Raw genomic sequence first — 24,284 nt, 5'->3', positions numbered from 1 at the left:
ACAGATATAAAATGTGTGATTAATCGTGATTTAACTAGTGAAGTCATGTGAATAATTACAATATTTTTTTTTTATTTCTCCTAATTTAAAAAAAGAAGAAACGATCATAAAAAATTAGGGGCATCAGGCAATTCAAATCTGTAATTGTAATTAATCGCATAACTTCAATAGTTAACTCGCGATTAATCACAGATTTTATACTGTTCTAAATGTACAATAAAACATTCTAGGTTTTCATAGTCTTGTTAACAAAAGTGGATTTTTTTTTTTTAAACTAATAGAAATAGTTCAAATGAATTGTTGACGTCTATAGCCGTCAATGGCAGTGAATGAATTAATAGTTGGAATATTACTACATTTTTGTTGGATAATCCAATTTCGAAATGCAGCATATTACTTCCACAATTGCAGACTTGTTTGAATTCCAGCTTTTTCATGCCACGATGACAGCATGGCCCTCAAATGTAATGCAACACGTTGCCATTCACTACATCTTCCTGTGGAAACGTAAACAGGAGGGCGCAGGCTAGCCTCTTGTCATCAGTCACATGATTGATTAATGCAGCCGCTGTTATCGTTAAAATCACATTTATCCTGTGCGGCGGAAGTGCGCCCCAGGGGAGGGGCAGGGCAGGAGGTTGGAGATGAAGCCCAGGTGATTATGCATGGCGGGAAGCTACACATCCGCCGAGCTCATTCGCCAACCGAGCCTCTCCAAAGATGGATTGAATGAGAGCCGCCGGGAATTAGCATAGAGAGGCTGCCGCGGAAATTGGAGTCAAAGGCATAACTGCGGGGGGACAAGGGTGTGTGTGTGTGTGCACGCTCATATTTGGGTGTTAGGGATCAAAGTGTGAGCATAATGCGATGAAAGAAGCTAAGCGTCCAGCTAGCTTAGCTTCTGCTGCCTTTTCAGGATCATTCTCACAAAGGTGACAAACATTCTATGCCTAGTATGATCATGCGTGCTAATTCCGCAATATTTCACATTCACTAGAAATGAGGAGCTTTGTAACAACATTTTGAGATATAGTTTTCTGGTATTGCCTTCAGTTGCTGAGTTCAATTAGCAATCTGTCTTTTATGACATTATTGATAGGCACCACTTATATAAGTATATCTAGCACACTATCTTTTACGGCATTGTAAATGTCAGGCACCTAGCGATCCATCTACCCAACTGCCTGTCTTTTAGTGGTATTATTAATGGCATTCGCCCTCTGTCATCAATCTTGCTTCAGTATTGCTTATGGCAGTGTTTCCCAGCCTTTTGAGTCAAGGCAGCCATTTTGCAAACAGAAAAATATTGCGTTGTGTGACTGGCCGGGACGATCCTGCTTTTGAGCATTAAGTTCCGCGTCCAGGCAGATTTCGCCAACCTCATTGTTTTGTCCCGTTTTCGCAAGTCTCATCCCATTTTCCCATGTCTATCACAGTCACAGCGTTTCATACGATAAATTCCTTAAAAATAAATTTAACAATTAAATTAATTCCTATTTACTTCCAAATTCACGTTTGCGTTCACATTTGCATCCGCATCTAATCGGTAGCAGGGCAGACTTACGTAGCAGGAGGTGAACAAAACTGGAATGACCTCCTGTTTTTGCATCTAAGAATGATGGGAAATGTAGTCTTGCTAGCCACTGTGGTCGCCTGTCGCTAGTCAGACAACGCAAGCTGAGCTTTCTAGCAGAATATTTCTAATGTTACCATGTAAGCCAGCTTCCAATCGCTGTCGACACCGGGCAAAAAAAGGTTGGATAATGGTGATTGCATTGACCTGTTTAGTCAACCAAGATAGCATTTAGCATTAGCGACGGCTGGTGTAAGTGTTTGGTGTTGGTCGGAGGGGCACGCTTCATGAAATCAGTCTACCCCGGGGCAGCTGTGGCTATGTATGTAGTTTACCACCACCAGACCGTAAATGTGAGTGCATGAATAATGTATACATTGTGAAGCATCTTTGAGTGTCAAGCGTTATATAAAGCTGATGTTTTATTATTATTATTATTATCATTCATTTCTTGGCACCTTATGTTATTATTAATGGCACGCACCTTCGGTGTTATTTTTTATGGCATCATTATTGTCAGCATTTGAACTAAATACTGTATGTGTCCTGTTACTGTATTCTGACAGGAACTATCTATGAAATCATGTAACGATGTGTCTTTTTATGACATTAATAGCAGGCACCTACTACTTATGTATCTATTGGTCTTCGTCAAAGTTTCTGTGACGTGATTCAAATGTTTTTGCAAGTCTATTTAGTCTTCTTTACATAGAAGTAAAAGTGCTAGTACATAGAATGGTGGGTACTTGCAGCAGTCCATTAAGTGGGGTAGCAGGTGGTGTGTTAACAGCCTGCTCCTTCAGGCGTTTCTCCTCCACCGCCTTCTTCTTAAGGTAATTGTCTTCCCTGGCTCGTCCGCCTTGGCGCGCTTTGGTTCGGCCCGCTGAACCGTGAGGCAACGAGAGGGGAAATGACAGGCCGCGGTGTTGCCGCCGTTTGCCGTCCAATCATCAGTGACTGTTTCAACGTCTGCTTCCTGTTACTTGCTTTGCATTCTTATTTTGACAAGTCAGATTTGTCAGGCGCACGCGGGGATGGCGGGATGGAGACTAGTAGTACGAAATGGAAAATCCCACGGCCGCCAGCCACTGGGTATGCCTTCAACTGATAAGCGCCGAAAAAAGAAAAAAAAAAGAAGCTCTTGTGGGATGTTAAGAACACGCTCCGACACGGGTAGCACTTGTCACACTTAACTCGAACAATATTGGGCAATCTAATGAGGTCCAATATGAGAGCTGGTGGAACAGATCTGTAAAATATTTGGATTGGATGTCCAACATTGTGTAGGAGCCATATTATTCAATTTTCATAGAAATTAAAACAGTTCTCAGCTGTATGAAGTATTACAGTAAAACTTTCTAAACAGCCCTCTTTAAGATTTCAATTAGGGGGCTGTCCTTTTTCATTTCAAACAAACAAGTGCTGACTGCCATCTACTTAGGGGTGTTGTACCAGTGCAAGTACAAACCTTGAATAAACTATATAATAGAATACACTTCTTCTTCTTCTTCAATTGGTTGTATCTTAAGGATGCACCGAAATGAAAATGGTTGGCCAAAACCGAAAATTTAAAATGCTTGACCGAAACAGCGGAAAAAAATTCTGCCAGTTTTTACTATCGTTGCATTTATTATAATTAATTACAATTATAATATTATTATAAAGTATTTATTTAGCACTGGCATTTTAACCAAGCACAATATAAATTGAAATGTGCCCACACCGCAGACATGTTGGCTAATGGTACATTAAACACCAAACGAGGGTTGAGCATTTTCTGACGGTGCGACTGCACTTTATAGTCAATGTAGTTCGCACAGGCGGGGACGGATGCATGCGGCGGGACAAGGTGCGGCACACTTAAAATCAGCACATTTATATATTCACCAACGTCTAAAATTAAATAAATACATTTGTTCGCACTAGCTAATCGGCTTCGGGAATGGACTGCAAAGTCACACGCTGCGTCCTGTACAGGTCTGCCGCCATCCGGAGAAAGCGGTAAGTGTTTCCGTGTTTAAAACTATTGATAGTGTTGACATTTAACATTTTCAATTTATTCAATATCAATTATTTAATTTACTTATAGGTATATAGATGCCATATAACTATGTGTAGTTAAATGAATAACACTGTGATAATGATTTAGTGAAATATATTGGAACCTCTCACTCCCTGCCAGCTCTTGAGATAAGAATGTGTATGTTTTAAAAGTTGTCAAGTTCTCATGTCATTAGTCATTTGCTCGTAAAAACTGAAGGTCCAAGGTCAAAGCCTGTCTACATCATTTCTCCGAGGCTGGTGGGGAGCTGAGATAATCGTATCAGTATCATCATTTCTGCTTATTAAAAACACAAATTCTTTGTCAAGTCTAAGGGGGGGAGAATCTTTTGTACTAGTATAAAGCGACTGTGTGTTTCCATATTCGACACACTGGAAGCTTAACATCACCTTTCGAATGTAAGCTTTTTTCTTGTGTCTTAAGAGCTCTTAATAAAATCCTTGCAAGGGAAACTTTTTCATGAGATCTCAATTCTGATTTACTTGAACACGCAAAAGATTACACTTAATAAAGTAATCAAATAATGCCTTCAATAGCAATAGTGGTAGCATTAGCTTAAGTATTTAGCACGGCCACCGGGATGCCGGTGGAAAAGTAGAAGCGTTCGAGGGGCTTTTATGAAGAAAAAAAAAGGGAAGGCGCTGCGGGAGAAAGAGTGGCTCACCTGTATTGCAGTACACGGCAGTTCTGTCTTTTTTTTCGACCCACTTAAATGTTGTACACCAAGCAACGCAATGACCCCGAGAGCTGCTGTGACCGACCGGTGAAAAGCTAGCGAGAAGAAAAGGCGGACACTCACACCCGCGTTCGCTGTTCAACACAAAAAGACGCTTGCTTGCAGCGCTTTTTTGCTTGCGTCACCGCAACCTATTTCGGCTGTATTCTTTCGGCTTTAATTTCGGACGAAAATTTTCGGTGGCCAAATATTCAGTGCATCACTATTGTGTCTCGGTGGTTGGCAAAAATCTTAATGGTGAAAAATATGACTTTAATTCTCATAATATGCATTTTTCCTGAACAAATATGACTCAATGTCATAATGTGCTGACTTTTGACTTAATTCTTGTAAGAATTTTTTTCCCTCAAAAAATTACCTATTTGCCACCAAGTTTTGGCTTTATAAAATACCACCTTAATTTCATTACAGTGCAATGTAAAAAAAAGAAAGAAAAAGAAGTCACTCTTCTATTTTTCCCTGTCTTGGCTCATATAGCTACCAAGGCACAAATCTGATGGACATTTTCTTCCAGTTGCCATTAAATTGTGTTTGGCTTGTAAAGAGCAGCATTCACTGCGTTTGTGTGTGGTCGGCCTCGTCCTTGATGCGACCTCCATGGTGATACTGATAAATGCACTCTGTCCCTTTCTGTATGTGCGTGCGTTGGTGTGTTGTAACGCTACTGGTGGCGAACAACAGAGTGATGCTCGCCTTTGTTACCCCTGAGATTCTGTGAGATATTTTGGGGTCGTGCGGGATTTTGTTTTCTTTATGGTCTCTTCTTTATTTCATAACAGTTAGCTATCGGAACGAATCTGGAGAAATTAATGAAAATGAGTTTTAGTCTTGAATTTCTTCTCTCTGTGCTGGTATAAAACATGCTTTGGTTTACTTCTGAAACAGAGATGATTTCCCTTGGGAAATAATGCAAATGGAAAGGAATTTTATGATTAGAAATAATCGTAAAACATTCATTAACTGCACAAATGTTTTTTTTTTTTTAAATGTTCTTCACTTTACAAGTGTGACAAAGAAGCTCTTGAAGCTTTTTTGAACCTAGTGCAAATCTACCACAAAGTGCAGTTGAACTTTGTGCATGGGTGGTGTTTTCTTTCTTTTGCTATTTTCCTAAATGTTAGTAGAGGATGTTTTTTCGATGTGCGCTGTTGGGGGAGGGAACGCAGCCAACCCCTGGCCAATTGAAGCATTTTTTTTTTAAACAGGCGTCTCAAAAAGCCAACGTAAGACAAAACATAAAAAAAAAAATGAATAGAGTTTTTGTTTACTGATTGACCTAGAGCACAGGTGTTAGAGTCCGGACCTCGAGGGTCTGCATGTTTTGGAGGTTTCTCTACTCCAACACACCTGATTCAATGATCAGGATCATTATCAGGCTCCCGCAGAGCTTGCTGATGAGCTTGAAAATAAATCAGCTGTGTTGAACGTGGGAAACCTCTAAAACATGCAGGACTCAGGCCATCGAGGACCGGACTTTGACACTACTGACCTAACGCTTGGAAAAGATGCCATCAATAGCATTGGTTCGAAGATTTTGTGTCTTTAGATGCGTAAAATGTCCAAAAATGTCCACATTTCTGCCACCTTACAAATAGAAATAAATACCACTGCACCATTGCACCGAGAAAAAAATAAATAAATTCCAGCATGCTCTGTCACTCACTTAGGTGTAATGTAGATAACTCATACAATTACTGTTGTGTGTGTCATCCCTTTGCAGTTATCCATTCATGCTGGCACTTGCACAATTGGGGGGAAAAAACTAACCAGAATGACTCTCAATAATCCACAAACAAAAAAGTCCACAGGATGCTGGGTCACACGGGTATGAGCAATGCAATTCTTGATAACAGCTACCTTGCACAATAGAAATAAACTGCACCCTTGACATGTAATCCACAGTGGGGAAAGAAAGTCCATTCAAAGATGAGGAAACTTTGGCACAAGTCAATTCTAAAAAAAAAATTTTTTAAAACCTCATTAGCACAGCAGCCTTTTTCCATCTTCGTCTTATTTGAGCTGAAGTCTTGTTAGCTGTTAGCTCGCTGTGAGGTGGAGCAAGTTCCAAAAAGCTTTGAGCGCAGACAGCTCAGCGTGATAGAAAAAAAGTGGCTCAGAGCTGATTTCTCTTGATTTTTTAAAATATATTATTTTCTCCATCTATTCAAGGTCTGACGCTCCCAAAAACCCCGCGCGGGAGTTGAATCGTGTGTGTGTGACTTTGAAGAAGTTGGCCAAAAGGGAACATTGTGACTCGACTCGACGCCGTCATTCTTTTGATTTATTATTTATTATTGTAACATTATTTTCTAACTTTAGCTGTGCTTCATGCAAGCATATTAGACAACTTTTTTTTTTATTATTGCAAGGCGAGTCCATCGCAGTTTAATAGGCCATCTGTCCAGTATACCTGCTTCTGATTGGGGTGAATTCTCAAGGTAACTCCTACTAGGGCCTAATAGGAGTTGATTAGAATTCAAGGCCTGGGATTTCAAAAATTCAGTCTTTCCTGGTTTTCCCACATCCTGTGACATAGGGTAACATCCATCTGTCAAGGACACCTGCTTCATTCTGGGGCTCAATTTGGCAAATTTCGACTTTGCATGGCAAATCAACAGAGGTTCCAGTGACGTTGTATAACATAGACTAAACTAATTTGCAATTCAGGGTGATCCATATGTTTAGTACACCTGCTTCCACTTGCCCAAGGTTTGCTATGTTCTTGTTGGATCTTAACATTGTCAAAGGCACCGCCCACATCCAATGAGCCAGGCTAGTATACTTGCTTCCGAGTGGGGCAAATTCCAAGGTTGGACTTGGCTAAAGCACAAGTTCTGATGAAGGCCTCAAATTTAGACTCACATGGCAAATCTTCAAAGGCTCCAGCTACAACCAATGACAAAAATATATATATATGCAATTTACAGTCACCCATCTGTCTAGTATATGGTACCTGCTTTCGATTGTGGCTTAATTGGATGAATACCCTAGTTGAAGTTTGCTAAAGTATGATCCCTGGTTAAAGAGATTGTAATTGTCAAACCCCGCCTACATCCAGTGAAACTAGTCTAAAATCAGTCGTCAGTCTAATGTACCTGATTCTGACTGGGTGAATTATAGTACTTTGTGAATATACGATCTCTGGTGAAAGGGCTGAAATACTGACTTTCGTGTTGGATCAAAAATTGTCAAAGACGCAATGAGCTAGGCTAAAATCCTTTGCAATTTTAAGTCATCCATTTGTCTAGTACGGTATACTTTTTTTTTTCAATCTTGGCTTAGTTGGACAAATTTGGACTTTGCTAAAGTACGAGCCTTGGAAAACACTAAATTTGTGCTTTTATGTTATTAGCTTTATGCTAGCTCTAGCCACATTCTATGACGCAGGCTAAAATTCTTTGCAATTTAACATCACTCATCTGTCTAAACTCCAGGATACTTTCATTTAGAGCTTAATTGGTTATAATTTGCTAGAACATGTGCCTTGAAAGTGCCAAAATTTAGACTTACATGGTTAATCATCAAATGCTGGCATCTATAACCTAAAGATGTTAAAGTCAGCTAAAGTACAAGCCCTGGCCCATCTGTCAAGTATACCTGCTTCCAATTGGGTATCAAATGAGTAAATTCCCTAGTAGAAGTATTTTACTAAAGTATATTTCCTAGTGAAAGAGACAACACTTTGTGATGGAACGTAATTGTCTAGGCTGTTGGATACATTCTATGGTCCATTAGAAAATCTTCGTAGTTTAGCGTAGCCCATATGTCTGTCTAGAATACTGTACTTGCTTCCAATTGGGGCTCAATGGGCTCTTTGCACAAATCCACTACTTCCTGAATTTAGTACCACTCCTTCATTTCCTGTCTTTTATGATTGGACAAATTGATTAATGCAGGTGTGCCTGACCTCAGTAACCACGACGACAATGGCCAGACACACCTGGATTAATCAATTTGTCCAATCAAGAAAGACAGGAAATGAAGGAGTGGTATCGAGTTCAGGAAGTAATGGATTTGTGCAAAAAGCCCATTGGCTGAATTCCCTCGTCAGTATTGAAATTTTAGACTTGCAATGCAAATTGTAAAAGGATCCAGCCACATCCTGTGTGAATGAAATCCTTAGCAAATTAGCATCTCCCTTCTGCCAGAATGCCTCAATTGACGCTCAATTGAGTGAATTTCTTAATACAGTAATCCCACCTCCATCGTGGGAGTTACATTCCAGACACACATACAGAATTACCCTATTACAACACTTCTAAAATAATACAAATTTGGACTGCCATTTAGCATGGCCAACTTCTAAAGCGTCCACACGAATCCTGTCGGATTCTCTCTAGTAGAAATTCTCACGTTTTAAGTTTTCACTTTTGTTGTTCTAATTGAACCACACGCAGCCATCCTGTCGTTTTAAGCCTTCATCGTGTCCTCTCACCTCATCCAAGGACCTTCTTCTTTAGTCCGTCCTCCGGGGAGACGTCCTCATGTGGTCGCTCACCCAGGAAACTTGCACTCTCATCATCACACATACAGACATAACACAAACAAACATGCACAGCAACATGGTTGCCAATGAAGATTCGTACATTTTGTTCTGATTTGGCTGCATCAAGCACACACTCACACACACACACTCACACATTCAAGTGCGTATATCCTCACAGTCTCCGTTATGTAAAGTCTAATCCTGGCAAGCGAGGCGACTATCCATGACCATCCACACATCTTTGCGGGGGCTTTCCAGTACTGCTGTGCCTCCAACTAAGCAAAGAAAGCAATATCCCGCTTAAGGATCAAATGAATCCCCAGTTGACTGCCAAAAGTCCATTCACAGCTGCAAGGTCCAATGCTCATTTCACAGCAGTCACCAAGGACCAGCAAGGGCCATGGACTTAATTCTCCATGTTATTAGACATTTCGGACTACTTTAAGCTTTTAGGTTGGTGCAAACTGTTTGGGGAAGTTTCTTTTCGGTTCACAGTGCAACAAAGCAAAATGGGTGACTACTAGCAACAATTTAATTTGACCTCGCATCAACGAATTAACTGCAATGAAAAGCTACAACTAAGTAAACAGAAAGGACTCTCGGCAACTGTTGGCTTCTCCACATGATGCATCCACTGACAGTCCTGTGAAGCTGGGCTCCCAAACCAGACCCATGGAAATTGACCTTGGACTGAAACTGGACTCCACTTTGAGACTAGATGCCCAGATCAGTGCAGTTGTGAAGTCCAGCTTCTTTCAGCTGTGTTAACTTGCTAAAATCAAACCTGTTTTATCCTGACATAACGTTGACATTTTAATGATCCATTTTGTGCCTATTTCTTCGATTCGTGTACAGCGCTGCCACTTTGGTCGAGTGTGTTGCATTTAACCCTAGAGAACTTAAGAACCCTTTTCTTCTTTGGAAAATTATGAATTATACATTAAATGACTGCTATAAGTTCACTGAACACCAAAATATATGTTTTTTCAATTTTAACCCTTTTTTTTAAACTAGCTCAGAGTTGCTAATTTATCAAAATATATATATAAAACATACTCCTAGTCATTCTGCAACATGATATGAAATAGATTAACAAAAAAAACACAATTTTACCATCTGATGGTTTGCTGAGAAGATGGTTTTGTTTGGATTGATTTCCAGCTCAACAAAACAGCATGTTGCCAGCCATCTTGTCACCACCGCTCTGGCTCATGTAAGTGCAATATTCATCCACTAGATGGCCTCATGCAGGGGTCAGAAGTGGCACTCTGGACTTTTGAAGTTAAATTTGTAAAAAAAAAAAAAAAAAAAAAAAGGTCTTTGTTATTTGAGTAGCAGAATTTATAGGGGCCAAATTTGACCCCATGGTGCTTTATAAATAAAGTTGGATTGGATTTTTAACTTTGTTGCCAGTTTTGCTTTGGTAGGTTTGCTTTTGCTTTTGATTGTGGTTGACATTCAAAAACTGGCGTTGTATGTTGTTTCAAGGCTACCTACAGTAGTTGTCATGGCAACCTCCGTATCGGTATGCAAGGTTGCAACGACCTTGATCCGCAACTGTTGCCACACGGAGGAAAAACATCAAACTATCCCCGAATCCTTCGGGAATTTTCCTTAACGCCGCTTATCATTCAATAAGCCCAGCTATCGTGAGCTTGTCTTTTAAAACCTTGATCAACCTTCAACATTATCCTGTTTAACACAGAGGCGCCGTAAAATCGCCTTATCAGAGAACCCCGTGCAAATGGGATATTGTCGTAACTTTGGGTTGCTTTCACGCCGCAGTCAGAGATTATTTGACTCTTGCTTTTCAACAGGGCAAGAGAAGCGAATGTCAGGTGTTAAACTTCCCAACCGCATCTCAACCTAGCATGTCATTTCCTTATTCATGGCTAGGTCGCACCTTAGCCTCTTTTAAGCTAGATTTTCTCGACTCTCAACACGGCGGCACAGTCTTCATTTATTTGTGCGTGTAAAAGAGCACGGAAAAAAGCTGGTCGTGGATGACAGTATCGGTTAGCCTCGCTAGCTTTTGTTATCCTAATCACCACTAGTCATGAAATATTTATACCGGTGAGATTATTTTACTATCCATACTAACCCGTCCGTCCAAATGTCTTTATGTGAAACTGGTCCGTGGCACAAAAAAGGTACAGGACTGCAGTATTGCGCTAAAAAAAAATATCAGTAACGTCATCAATCCATTGACTTTGACTGGACTTTCATCCCATCATAGTTGACTACAAAAATCTCAAGTCGTTCAACCCTATCTCAAGACGTACAGTATTTGCAGTTCAATGTTATTTACCCATTCTGTGCCAGTACTGTTTATACTGAAAAGGCAAGACTAATGGTGCTGATAGAACCACAATTACAAGACATTAATGGATTTATTCTGAGTGTTCCAACTTAACCAAGACATCCGCAGGGGTTCAACCACCTCCCCGCACCCTCGTTTCGCTTCCCAGATTCTCCCATCGGCCGCGTCGAGGAGGTCCACGGGGAGTCTTTGGGGAAGGACGTCCTTCTCTCCACTGCCGCACAGCAACTTTGTCACCGCAAGCTAATTAGCCCCCAGCATCAAGATTAGCAGAGCGGAGATTCGGAAGAGACACTCTTGACGGCACTTGAAATATGAAAGAAGACAAGTTGCCTCTCTTGAAATGCTTTTGTGAATAGAATCTAGTTCGACGATGTGTCTTGTGGATATTTAGGATTCGTTACTTGCATAGGTGCTGCTATTTTGCTTAGCAACGGAGTTGAAATGGGTTGTTTTTTGCTGCACTGAGATAATTATTCTTTTGATCATTTTTTTCTTAATGATAAAATATGTATGAAGTGATTAAGTGCCTCGGTAAGTGCTGCTGTTTAGGTTAGCCACAGCATTGAAATGGGCTAAACAGGCATCTAGGAGCTGTGATAATTACACTTGCTGTCCATTGCTTTCTTGACTGAAAACATTTTGAGGCAGGTGTTCATACTTGATCCCAATCCTCACCACCCCTTAAACAAGATGTAGGGAACTTTTGTATTTAGTTATTGATTGTTATTGTATGATTTGACGTAGGTGTTAATGTGTCTTAAGGGAATTTATATACAATTACGAGCAGATTCTCTGCGTGTAAATCAACGTGTAGAAATATCACTTTCTCTGTATAAAGTGCCAGGGTAGGGGCTTCTGTTTTGGTTAGCAACACAGTTCAAACGGATTAACTGTTGTGTGAATGATGGCGTATGTGCATTCAGATAACTGCTTACTACCTTTTTCTTTTTTTCAGATGTGAAAAGAAGAGGTGTTTTTTTTGCCTTGAGTGGGCTATGTGGGGCATGTAAATAAATTATTTCTATACATTTATCGCCACATTCTCTGCATGTCTGTTGCAATATCATTTTATGTCCCGTTGCAGTGGTACTGCTGTTTTGGTTAGTGAAAGTATTGAAATGAGCTCGGCAGCTATGTGTGGACATGGTTGATTACACTTACTATGTTGTTTGTACCCGGATTGGCTGGCAACCAGTACAGGGTGTAGGGAGGTGCATTTATTTGCCTTGAGACATGAGAAAAAAAACATTTTTTTTTTTTAGATACATTTGAATTATTGCAGATTAGCATACGGGCAGAAATGCCTCCTTACTATTCCATTAGACATTTTCGAGCCCACGCTGGCATTAAATGACATTTCACAGTGATTGGCGGCGCTAATTAGTTGACGAGAAAATGTCACCATGAGGAGATTGGAGTTGCTCGCTGAAATGTGAAGCGAAAGTTATTCTACTTTCAGACTCATAAAATCTGCAAATCAAACGTCTTAAGAATGACTAATGTTATTCTTGCAAAAATCCCCCCGAGCCTCGGGAAAGCAAAAAGTTTTCAGTCTTGTTCAGCAAAATAATGATTTTAAAAATAATAATAATTTGAGCCTGGGGTGAAGCAGCAGAGCATTATGAAATTCAAAATACCGTACAAAAACATCCAATAAAAAAAATGCCTTGGGGGTGGGGGTGGGGGGGGTCAGTAAATGTACAAAACCAAATTCCCCAGAGCAATGCTGGGGGTTGGTATGAGTATCTAAAAACTTGTGCCTCCCTCAGATCAAAGTCCTGAGTAGAATTTCCATGTTCTCATCTTTCTTGCAACATGCAAGACCTTACATATTATTGTTGTGAATGTGTGAACAGTGTGTCTATATATATCAAGGCTACCAATCGAGGTTATAGGTGGATAGACTCGCCTGCGTCTTGTCCCTACGTAGGGTTGTTTGCGACCATTACTTGACAAATTCCTTGGCGTGATCAAAGCTCCTGCCGACATGAACATCGTCGGAGTTCATTAATTAGTCGTCACCCCGCCTGTATAACGACGGACGAATGCTTGTCCCGGCCTGTCAACACCTCGCCTTCCAAACGGCAGCCGGGACCCTCCAGGTCGCCGCCGTCTCATCAATTTTACCGTCTCAAGCAGATGGTCACATCCGCTATTTCCTCCAGAGGCGGAATGAGGGGCTTGCCTGGCTTTTTTTTTTCTCTCCCCCTCTTCTTCATCGTCAGGAGATTTTCTCCCGTGAGATGGCGAGGTTCGCTTCTGGTTAAAATCAATTTGTTTCCGGTGCTTTGAAAGTGAGCAGAGAGTGCAGGTGGAAGGTTGGCGATTCACCGTTGTGGAAGCGCTGGACTGGAAAGCGGAGCTGCAGTGACAGTGTACACATGCGAGAACACACATGCTGACCATCTGGATTAGTCTGGGGGGGAAAAGGTTCACCTAGTGATGAGATTTCAACATTCAGCTTCCTTTTCCAGAAAATGTTGCTTCTAAGTGCTTCTGACAGATGCTGTTTTGAACATTTAGGAGTTTTTGTCTATTATTCAAGTTGACAACTGGATAGCATGCCTGCCTCGCAATCAAACGTTCTGGGTTCGAACCTGATTATTTTGTACAAGTAGTATTTTAGTAGTTGTGGATGCTGAGTACCAATACTTTATGATGCCACCCCGGCTTCCAATAGTGATGAGGGCTTTATGTGTTAGCATTTTGCTAGCAGACATAGCTAAGTGTGTGTTTGCTTAAATAAACAGCATGTAGTTCTCTTTATTTGTGTTAGTTTTCACTGTAAACGTTAACTGAGAGCATCAGTAAACATCTTAAAGTATTCATGTCGACTCTATCATCAAGTGGCGTGATGTCACTGGTAGACAATATTATTTCATGTTTAGCACATCTAAAGAGCCGAGAATGGAGATGAGAGTATGAGAGGATCCTGACAATTGGACTCATCGTCCCAATTATCAGAGTCGCTTTCAGCCTCATTGTCCTCGGGTCCTAACCTGAGGTCCGAGTGGACGCTTTGCATGAAGAGATGCTAATCCCCTGTGGGAGACACAAAGGCGATCAAGAGAACGAGTAATAATTTAGCACCGCCACTTTCATCTGAGCCGCTCACCTCTGCTGTCGGGCACTTAAGCTTTGGTTTCAAGTGACGGCGTTCTGTGTTTGACTTGGACGATGCTTAACTATCTGGGCTCTATACTGGTAGTTTGTGTCCACCTTCTTCCTTTTTAGCGAACAGTTTTAACTGTGTTGATGCGTTCATGTCTGATTTGTCATCTTCAACTTCAGCTCTTCAAATATACTCTATCAATAATTACTGTTTACATCAAACTGTACCTTTTGGCTCTATTGTGGCCACTTTTGGCCAATTGAAATGCCTGAAAAACATATGTACTTATTTTCCTTATGCTGAATGCAAAAGTGGCCATGAGCAATGGTAATCAAATCAAACAAGGCCTCTGGGTAAAATTATACACAGTTGAGCTTAATGATTAAAAATAACGCTTTTTGTCTCTCTGGCGCACATTCTAGGGGCCACCAAAGACATGGGCAAGATGCTGGGCGGCGAGGAGGAGAAAGACCCCGACGCTCAGAAGAAAGAGGAGGAGAGGCAAGAGGCGTTGAGGCAACAAGAGGAGGAGCGGAAGGCTAAGTACGCCAAAATGGAGGCAGAGAGGGAAAACATCCGACAGGGCATCAGAGATAAGGTATGAAATGCAACACCAGCACCACTCTTGCATGTAAAACAAGAATCAAGTAAAATGTGCAATATAAAGTTCTTCTAAGGTTTCGATTAGGGGTGTCAAAATTTGTATGTTAATTTTGAGTTTATTTAAAGTTACTTTAACGCCTAGGGATGGGAATTGATACGATTTTTCCTATTCCAATTCCGTTTTTGCTTATCTATTCTTTTTGGGAAAAAACACGAATAAACATAGATTAGCATCCATTTTTTTCCTTCTTAGTTGTATCTGTAACCAATAGACATGTTTAATTTAAAAGTAACATGGCCTGACAAACCCAACAATGAAGTTTTAAGGTCCACATTTGAGGACAATCAATGGGGTGCCATGGGGTCCCCAGAAAAAGAAGAAAAGAAAGAAAAAAGATTTTAAAATAAACACATATACATTACGAGTGTTGCTTTTAAGTCATGGTTCGTTCTGTATGTCTTTGCACGTTTTGCAACCTTGAATGAACCCTGATGAAAGAAAAAAAAACACTTCGCAAGCCGGCGCGGTTTAGTCAGATACGGGATTTAATATTAACAGTTACTAACGGCACGTTTCACATAAAGTCAAACTGCCGCTAATCTAATTACTACCAGTACCTGTAGTGTTGATAGGAGAGAACGCTTGCATTGCTGGCGGCCGTTGCTGCTGTGTTGATCCCACCGGGACTCCGTAGCGCTCCCAAACACGACAGACAGTCATCGCATGCTGCGTGTGCAAATGCGGTAGTGGTTCCTCCCTTACACGAAATATCCAATTTGCAAACATTGCAAGTTGGCCTGTTGTTAGCTTTTTTTGAAAGATGTCAACAATGTTGCGCGACTCGCGCGTAGTGACCTCATCGTCCCACGCGGGACCGATAAGGGAATCGTTAGCAAAAACGGCAAACGATGCCAAGGAATGGAGACACTTGGAGACGGTGCTCAACAAGAACCGGTTATCGATTCCCATCCCTATTAACGCCACTCGTTTTTTTAACACGCGAATATTGACCACCCCTTAATTGGAAAGTCTGTACTGGGGTAATTCCACTCGCAACGTAGCAGACACGTCCATGTCAAAATTTAGCAGCAATAATAATGGATATATTTGTGGAGACTGGGGTCAAGTTGTATTTTACAATTTAAAAAATGTGTAGAATTTAGAAGTTACTTCATGGTAAAGATTAGATAGCTCTTACTAAGAAAATAAAAATGCACTGAGCTGTCATCAGCGCCTTACAAATGCAATTATGCCATCTAGTGGCAGAAAATGACCTCAACACAAATTAATACCACACTCGTTTTTTACAGTACAGTACATCTTTTTAATCTGAACTCAATTTTATGAATTTTTTTGAAATTACTGTATTAATGACTAAAAGATGCAGCCATATTTCTAATAATTAAACATTTTTTCCACTTTTATGTTAATAAAAACTTTTTTTAATCGCCTGACACCCCTAGGTATCATTTGTAATGTACTTTTAAGGGGAACATTCTTAACTCCCCTTTAAAAAGTTTTTTTTTTTAAACAAACAAAAAAAAAACATGATGGGTGTGTGAATGCTCACTTTTACCACTTCAGCAAAAAAAAAATTCAGTTAGTGCCAATTTGCCATGAAAGTGTTGTGAAAGCAGCTTCAAAAAATAAGTACAAGATAAGAGTAATACACACAGTGTCACAGTAATCTCAACATAGCCAATACTTGAACTTTGGAGTCGACTTTTTTGTCACTCTCCAAGGTCGCAGTCGTTCCCCTTGTTGGGTTTTGTAAGAGGCGAGAGAAGGCGACAGCCCCAAACGACGTCTGGGGCTCGACTGAGCGTAGCCACCGTCTCTTCTTGTTGCTCTTTGAATAACTCTGAAAGGCTGCCGAGCGAGACAGATGGCGGGCGGCAAAGAGCGCAAACATTGCGGCAGAAGGCAGATGAGCCGATACCCGTCAAGAGAATCCTCAAAGTCACCCCTGCTTTTTTTTGGGGGGGAGTTTGCCATCACGAATGACTTTATGGATGAGATGTGAAATGCTTTTTTAGGAGCAGGAACATTTTTAATGTGCACTGCCAAAAAAGCCTAGATTTTAGATTTCCATACTGTTGCTTCTCATGGTTTTAACAAAGTATCCTTAAAATAATAATAATAATAATAATAATAATAAGATTCATGAAACTGTGTAAGCCACTTCGCTCTAATAGGGACTTCTCTGTTTGAGTGCCCTAAAATAAAATCCCTCAGTCTACTACAGAATTTGCCACAGGGAACTCTAAGATTGGTCTTTGGAGTAATGGGATGTCAAGTCTGACATCGGTATCAGATTCACCATTAGGGCACTCTTAAGAAAGACACTTGACTCTAATGGGAAAATTGTTACAGGAACACAAAGACTTGTCTCTGGAAGTGCCAAGGCAGACATCGATGTCGGAAAAGGAATTCTCTGTTTGTGTTCTATGAACAAAAACATTAATAGGTCATTTGCTAGGTGCTTAAAAAGGCAAGCTCCTGTGTCATTCCTGTCGTAGTGCGACAAAAGTGGGAAAGAAAAATACGAAGATGCAGTCAAAATGGGAAATTTTTCTGCCTATTGCAAATAGGCAGAGTTTTGTTTCTTCAAGTATTTTCCTAGACTAGCACAGGTAGAAGTGGGCGTTTGCGCCATTGTGAAGGGAATGCAGCCGATTCCCGGCTAATCGAAGCGGCTTTCCTCATTCCACTTAAATTCAGTGCAGAGAGCCACGCAATCTACCGTATGTGCCTTCCAGCCCCAATAGTGAATCTGACCATTACCACCACCCGTTGTTGGGCCGTGCGGTCAAGGGGCTGCTACTAAAATGTTTGTTAAGATGATAACGAGAACCATTCGTTCAATTAATTCATTTCTACAATAATTCAGAGGTCTTGTCCCACTCTGTTGTTATTTATGAACCACACATGTCCACAATCTCAGAATCTGTTTGCCTACACCTCGATCAAATCCAAAATCACGTTATACCACCTGCACCACAACTTAGACCTGCTATTATCTGATCTAAAACATAGTCTACTTTTGGCCACCAAATTGCCAGATGCGCTGGTGGTGTGCAATAGAGTACACCGGAATGCTTATTGAGGCGTAGCAAGGTCTACCAAATTCACACACTAAACTTGACTTGAAAATGCTGTCTTTGAAAATAGGGCCCAAAAATTTGTCCGAGTGTCAACAATTGTGGCATTGGTGACAGAAGTGGGATTCACCATTTGCATGCCCTTTAGACAATTGACTCCAATAGAGTATATGTGAAATTAGGAACATGTGTGCCTTTGCTCAATAAAGGTTGGCAAACCTTGTCGGAGAAGACCGCCTACAAAATGCTAACAAGGTCCTAGCGGTGTTGACCATAAAATATCATAACCAGGGAGGACATGTCATAAAATACAAATAACTAGGGATTTTGTGAGTCCACCAACCTATTAGTGTTGTAATTTAAACTCCATGTACCTCAGTGAAAAAAAGCATATTTATGCAGTATATTGCTGTGAGATTGCGCAGGGTTGCCTTGGGGGACTCCAATGAATCGCGAGCAAATGGCGGAAAAAAAGCTGACGAGCTGCTTTCACCGGCAATGATTTTAGTCTAAGCGATCCCCGGACGACCCCGCGGTCCGTCTGCAAAAACACACACAAAATGCGCCGCCGCTCATCTACGCAGCAGAACGCCGCACCGGTGGTCTTCCTCTAGGATATTTATTGGCCTTGGGATCCCATTACAGAGAAGCGGCAACGAGGTCACGGAGGAGTTCATCCCATTTTCCGCATCTCTGCTTCAAGATCAACCGTCGTGCTGCCCGTTGAACAACTGGCCTTTTGCAACGTGCTACTCAACAGCCTGCTGCATTCATTAGTCAGGCAGCAACTGCAACAACAACACACACAAAAACATGTTAAAATACAAGTTTTGGTGCCATGTTACAATAGGAACAACCCAGATAATAACATGAAGAACTTTTTGAGACATATATCGAGACGACTAGCATTCGGTTAACTAGGGCTGGGCCATTAAATACATTTTTTATTTGTCAGGACCATTTTTTAGTAGCTTCTATAGTTTAAAGTGATGTGCACTGCTTACATGGTTGCAAGCAGAGTGGAGCTAGCCATTTGGTCTACTATTTTCACATTAACTGTAAATATATATATATATATATATATATATATATATCCATCCATCCATCCATTTTCTTGACCGCTTTTCCTCACTAGGGTCGCGGGGGTGCTGGAGCCTATCCCAGCTGGCTTCGGGCAGTAGGCGGGGTACACCCTGAACTGGTTGCCAGCCAATCGCAGGGCACACAAAGACGAACAACCACACTCACATTCACACCTAGGGACAATTTGGAGTGTTCAATTAACCTGCCATGCATGTTTTTGGAATGTGGGAGGAAACCGGAGTACCCGGTGAAAACCCACGCAAGCACGGGGAGAACATGCAAACTCCACCCAGGAAGGCCGAAGCCCGGACTCGATCTCACGTCCTCTGCACTGGGAGGCGGACGTGCTAACCAGTCAGCCACCGTGCTGCCCATATATATATATATATATATATATATATATATATATATATATATATATATATATATATATATATATATATATATATATATATATATATATATATATATATATATATATATATATATATATATATATATATATATATATATATATATATATATATATATATATATATACATATATATACATATATATATATATTTATTTTTTTCTGGAGAGCTCAGTATTGTTCATTCGATTTGACATGTCATCATTGCTCTCCTTTTTTTTTTTTATATTTTTTTTTTTTATTTTTTATTTTTTTTGTATGTGGGTGAGTATGTGTATGTGCGTGTGTGTGTGCGCGCGTGCATGCGTGCGTGCGAGTGTGTGTGTGTATTCATTAGTACACCTAAAACCTATTTAAAAAAATCCCATACCGTTCACCTATATATATATATATTTCTATTATTTCTGTGAAAGTTGAACTAACTTAACACAGGAAAAAAAAACTCAGACATGTTTCAGAAATTTCTAAATAAAATTGGTAAATAATTTATGTATATTTTAACTCATTTGCATTTTAAAACTTTTAAGTGTCCCAAAGACGTATTTATACATTTTTTATGTTTTTGTTTTTTGTTGCTAGAGCATATACAGAAGGCTTTGATGCAGTCTCTGACCTGAAGAGGTCGCTTAAAGCAATTGTAGTTATTACAAAAAACGTCCAGCAGGTGGCAGCAAAGTATAATAGATCAACCAATGCCATGTTGAAAAAAAACCTCTTCTCCCCAGTGTTTGAAACAGATTTTTGAATAATGATGAAACTTAGCTATATTTTAATGCTAATTGTTGAAAAAACAAAAACAGATACAAATATACTTATTTTCTGATGAAAGAAGAGACCATAATCTTTCTTTTGGTAGGTTCCATGTTTTTATAGCAATCGAAGAAAATCAGTCAAAATCCAGTAAATTAGCCAGGAGCGAAGGGGGTTGCTTCAGTGAAAATGGCTGGGAGTGAATAAGTTAAATGTCTGTTATTTCTGTGCAAGTTGAAGCACCTTAACACTGGGGGTGGGGGGGGGGGGGCTGAGGAATGAACTCACGTTCTGGAAATTAAGCAATAAGTCAGTCAGTTTTTGATTTTGCCATTTTACAATAAATTTTGCCTTTCACTTGAATTTTAAAAATTAGCGACCAACACCAGTTTTACCATTTTACAGTACATGAAATTCTGTGGCTAAGTCTATTGTAACAGGACACACACAAAAGTCTCAAGGTTGGTTTGAATTAGCCGTTTTGCAGTTGGGTCAATATGGCCATTTACGTGAATAAAAAAATAAAATAAAATGCCCCTAACACCACTTGACGCGATCAACGCAAGATTGGGAGAAGATTTCCATCATGGACAAAAAACTCTCAAGAAACCATGACCAGAAAGACGGACATAATTGAAGCCTCCATTTTTGGGCAAATTTTCAGGACTGGAACTTGACAAACTCCAAACTCTTACTAGGAAATTGGCCCAAATGAGCTCTGATAGCAATTTGTTCGAATTTTGGTAAACATGTCCAACATAAAGGAACATATGAAATAATCTCAAGAACCCGTTCCCAAAAGTGTACAGAAAGTCAGCCATTTTGGTTTAAAGTAGACATTTTAGGGTCAATTTGGCCATTGGGGTGAATTAAAAAATAAATAAAAAATTTGCCCCTGAAACAAATTTTACCGATTAATGTGAAATTGGGTGGACATGTCTTTCATGACAAGATGCGTGAAAAAGTCTCAAGAACCCTGAAATTGAACAAGAAGTCAGACATTTTGGTTTGACACATCCATTTAGCTAGAATTTGAGAGTTTTATTTAGTTTAACCTCCTATTAGGGTACTGGCCTAAATAAAACCCATCTGAAGCAGATAACGTAGGCAGATGGCTGTTTCTAAATTCCCCCATCTTTTTTGACTATGCCATTTAATGTGGGCATTAAAGTTTAATCATCTCGAGGATTCGCCATGAAAATGTGTTTACGAGGGCCCGTTCACGGCTGCTCGCTGCTTTCATTTCATAGATTTTTTTTCCTGCTCCCGTGCAGTACGGCATCAAGAAGAAGGAGGAGAAGGAGGCGGAGGCGGCGGCCGCCATGGAGCAAGCCTCGGAGGGCAGCTTGACACGCCCCAAGAAGGCGGTGCCCACCGGCTGTGGTGAGGAGGAGGAAGAGGAGAGCATCGTGGACACGGTGATGAAGTTCATCCCGGCGCCACTCATGGATATGTTCAACAAGAAGTAACGCCGCTTCGCATTTGACCATCTCCTCCACCCTTCCTCCCTCCTCCTCTTCCACACACTCTGCTCTTCTTCCACTGCTGCGACGTGATGTTACGTTGGTCACAAAATGGCTAATTTAACGTCCGGTCTGCCACTTATTAATTAATTGTAATAGACATCATTCCCACTTTGATTTGTAAATAGCCTGGCGTTACATGGCAAATAATTATATATATAGATATATATATATAAATATATATGAAATATGTATATGACATATATCAAGATGGATAGATGAGTACAAGCCATATTTTTAACTTTGAAGACAATATCCAAATCATTTTTTCTGTTTTAATTTAATTTAATATTTGATACACATATGAGAAAACTGATCATCCCTGTGAGGTAATCAAAGAAGTGATTGATTTGTTGAATTTTTTTTCTTTTTAAAATTTGTTGGCATGCAGTGAGATGTTGTGATGTGACGTGGTTGATTGTCGCCGCTGAGCGAAATATTTGAGGCAATAACCGCTTTTGTTTGTTTGTTTGTTAAATCGGGATTATTGTGTCAAATGTTCTTCCACATCAGGGTGAGCGGGGCTTAAATATAAAATCCTCAAAACGACGCAAAGTTTGTCTCCGAGCAGTAAACGACTGCTGTCGTCCTGCGGCTCCCGAGTTTTCGCTAACGTTTTGCTTTTGTTCAATGATTGCAAAAATAAATATGCGAAAATAGAAGATGCTTCAAAAACAGAAGACGGTTGCAACCGCCAAATATATCATTCACCTTCCCCATGTCTATTTTTACCATGTGGCAGACTTTGCAAAGCCAGACAATCTTCGATGTTGCGTGTTTGACCGAAGATGCAGGCTCCTCCATTTTTGTCATATGAAAACTTAACATCATACTAAATGTAAAAACGGTGCACAAAGTTGGAGGGTCATCATGTTGACATGCCTTGTTTTACTTTATGTCAATTCCACGGTGTCTTTCTGAAATGTTCCAGACAATACTGCCAAGTTAGTTACTCCGTTAACAAAAAACAAAATAACTAACGTCACACTTAAATGTCAAAGCCAGCGTAGCGTTTACATCATGAAGTAATTGCTGATCTGGGAAAGTGTTGCACAAGTTGGTGGGTTGCTATTTAAGGACGTTTTAATTTGTTAGCTCCATCACTTCATAACTTTCCGAAACATTCCAGCTATTTCAGACAGACAGATAGTAGTGCTAACTTTGTCTCATCGTTAGCCACGAAAAAAAACAAGAGGAAAAAAAAGACAGTTTACATTGGGAAGTGTATAAATGGCACACAAAGATTGTCTGATGTGTTTGTTGTTTTCATTCCCACAAAGTCTTTCCGAAACATTCCAGCTATTTCAGACATTCCGCTAACTTAGACTCGTTGTTAGCCACAAAAAAAGCAAGCATTTCCAGAATTTGACTGTGACTTTGTGCCATTATTTCAGCATTGAATCTGAGCAACAATCTGGCTTGTGTGTGACAAATTGTAGACATTAGAAGCTATGTGTTTTGCGTATATCCTGAATGTATATTCACGCTAGCTTCAGTAAGCTGAAAACACAGAATCGTGTTAAATTTGAGCATTGGAGTAGCATAGCATCCACTGAGTTCATTGTGCTGGTAAACTGCCCCTGCTAGCCTCAGTTCAGAGTGCTAGCAGCTAATTAGAACCGCACATCCGCAAATGACGTTATCGAGTCAAACCAAAGAATGACACTCATAGTAGTTAGTGGTAGATAGCGATAGTAGACTTTTTTCCACATATCTCAGGTGTTGTCGCTTGTACCTTCGCTAGCCTTCTTCTACTAGCCTCATTAGCCTAGCTCGCTAACATCTCCAAGGGCCTTGAAATCTCGCACAATCGGCGTTTACAGCCCCAAACAAATTCTAACAAGCTACAAATACTGCCCCCAACCAATTTATACCAATTACTAAGCTGCGGCGATCTCATCATAGCGTCGTTTGGTAAAAATGTCACACTTCTCATGGCTAACAGACCACTGCCATTCGACTAAAGCCTTTTATTTTTCCTCTCATTAATCATTATAATAAGTAGGCCTAATAGTAAAAGAAGCCACTTGATAATAAATCTACTCTTTGATGTAACTTGAATGTAAACGTCTGATGTTTGTACTCCTCTGTCGTCTGTACCCGTGGATGCTAAAGTTAGCGCGCTAATCTTTTGTGTTCTCTCTAGCTGGTCCTGTACCTGTCCTCTTGGTAGCTGGTGATTGTTTTTATTTTCAGTTGTAAAAAAAAAAATCTCTTTTATGTGCATATTTTAAGTCTTTTCTACTGCAAAATTCCCCCCCGCCCCTTCTTCTTCTTCCTGGACGTCTGCATGCTCTGTGGTGTGCGATGGTGCGACTATAAAGCGTTTTTGATGTGTCCCGTTGTGTGTTTCTACCCGCCTTCCCCAAAGCGCTGCTCTTTTAGCCTCACTTGCATGCCCCCTGAAGACAGATATTTTAGTCTGGAAACCATCATGCGAAAAAAAATAAAAAATAAAAAACAAGAAAAAACATGGAATCACCACACACTGAGAATAAAGTGATTTCATACAAATGTT

The 24,284-nt window shown here is 40.3% G+C and overlaps 1 protein-coding gene across 1 annotated transcript in view; it reads left to right on the top strand.

Moving 5' to 3' along the window:
* LOC144059297 (complexin-2-like) overlaps positions 1–24,284 on the top strand; it is a 56,751-nt gene extending 32,467 nt beyond the window's left edge. The window contains exons 3-4 of the mRNA XM_077578280.1: positions 14,715–14,890; positions 21,518–24,284. Of these exons, the coding sequence (XP_077434406.1) occupies positions 14,715–14,890; positions 21,518–21,712 (371 nt within the window). The 3' untranslated portion in view covers positions 21,713–24,284. The remainder of the gene's footprint in view (positions 1–14,714; positions 14,891–21,517) is intronic.

This window comes from Vanacampus margaritifer, chromosome 10 (genome assembly GCF_051991255.1).
Source record: "Vanacampus margaritifer isolate UIUO_Vmar chromosome 10, RoL_Vmar_1.0, whole genome shotgun sequence".
NCBI lineage: Eukaryota > Metazoa > Chordata > Actinopteri > Syngnathiformes > Syngnathidae > Vanacampus > Vanacampus margaritifer.
Note: the sequence above shows the minus strand (reverse complement) of the source record. Positions and strands in the feature narration are given on the sequence as shown.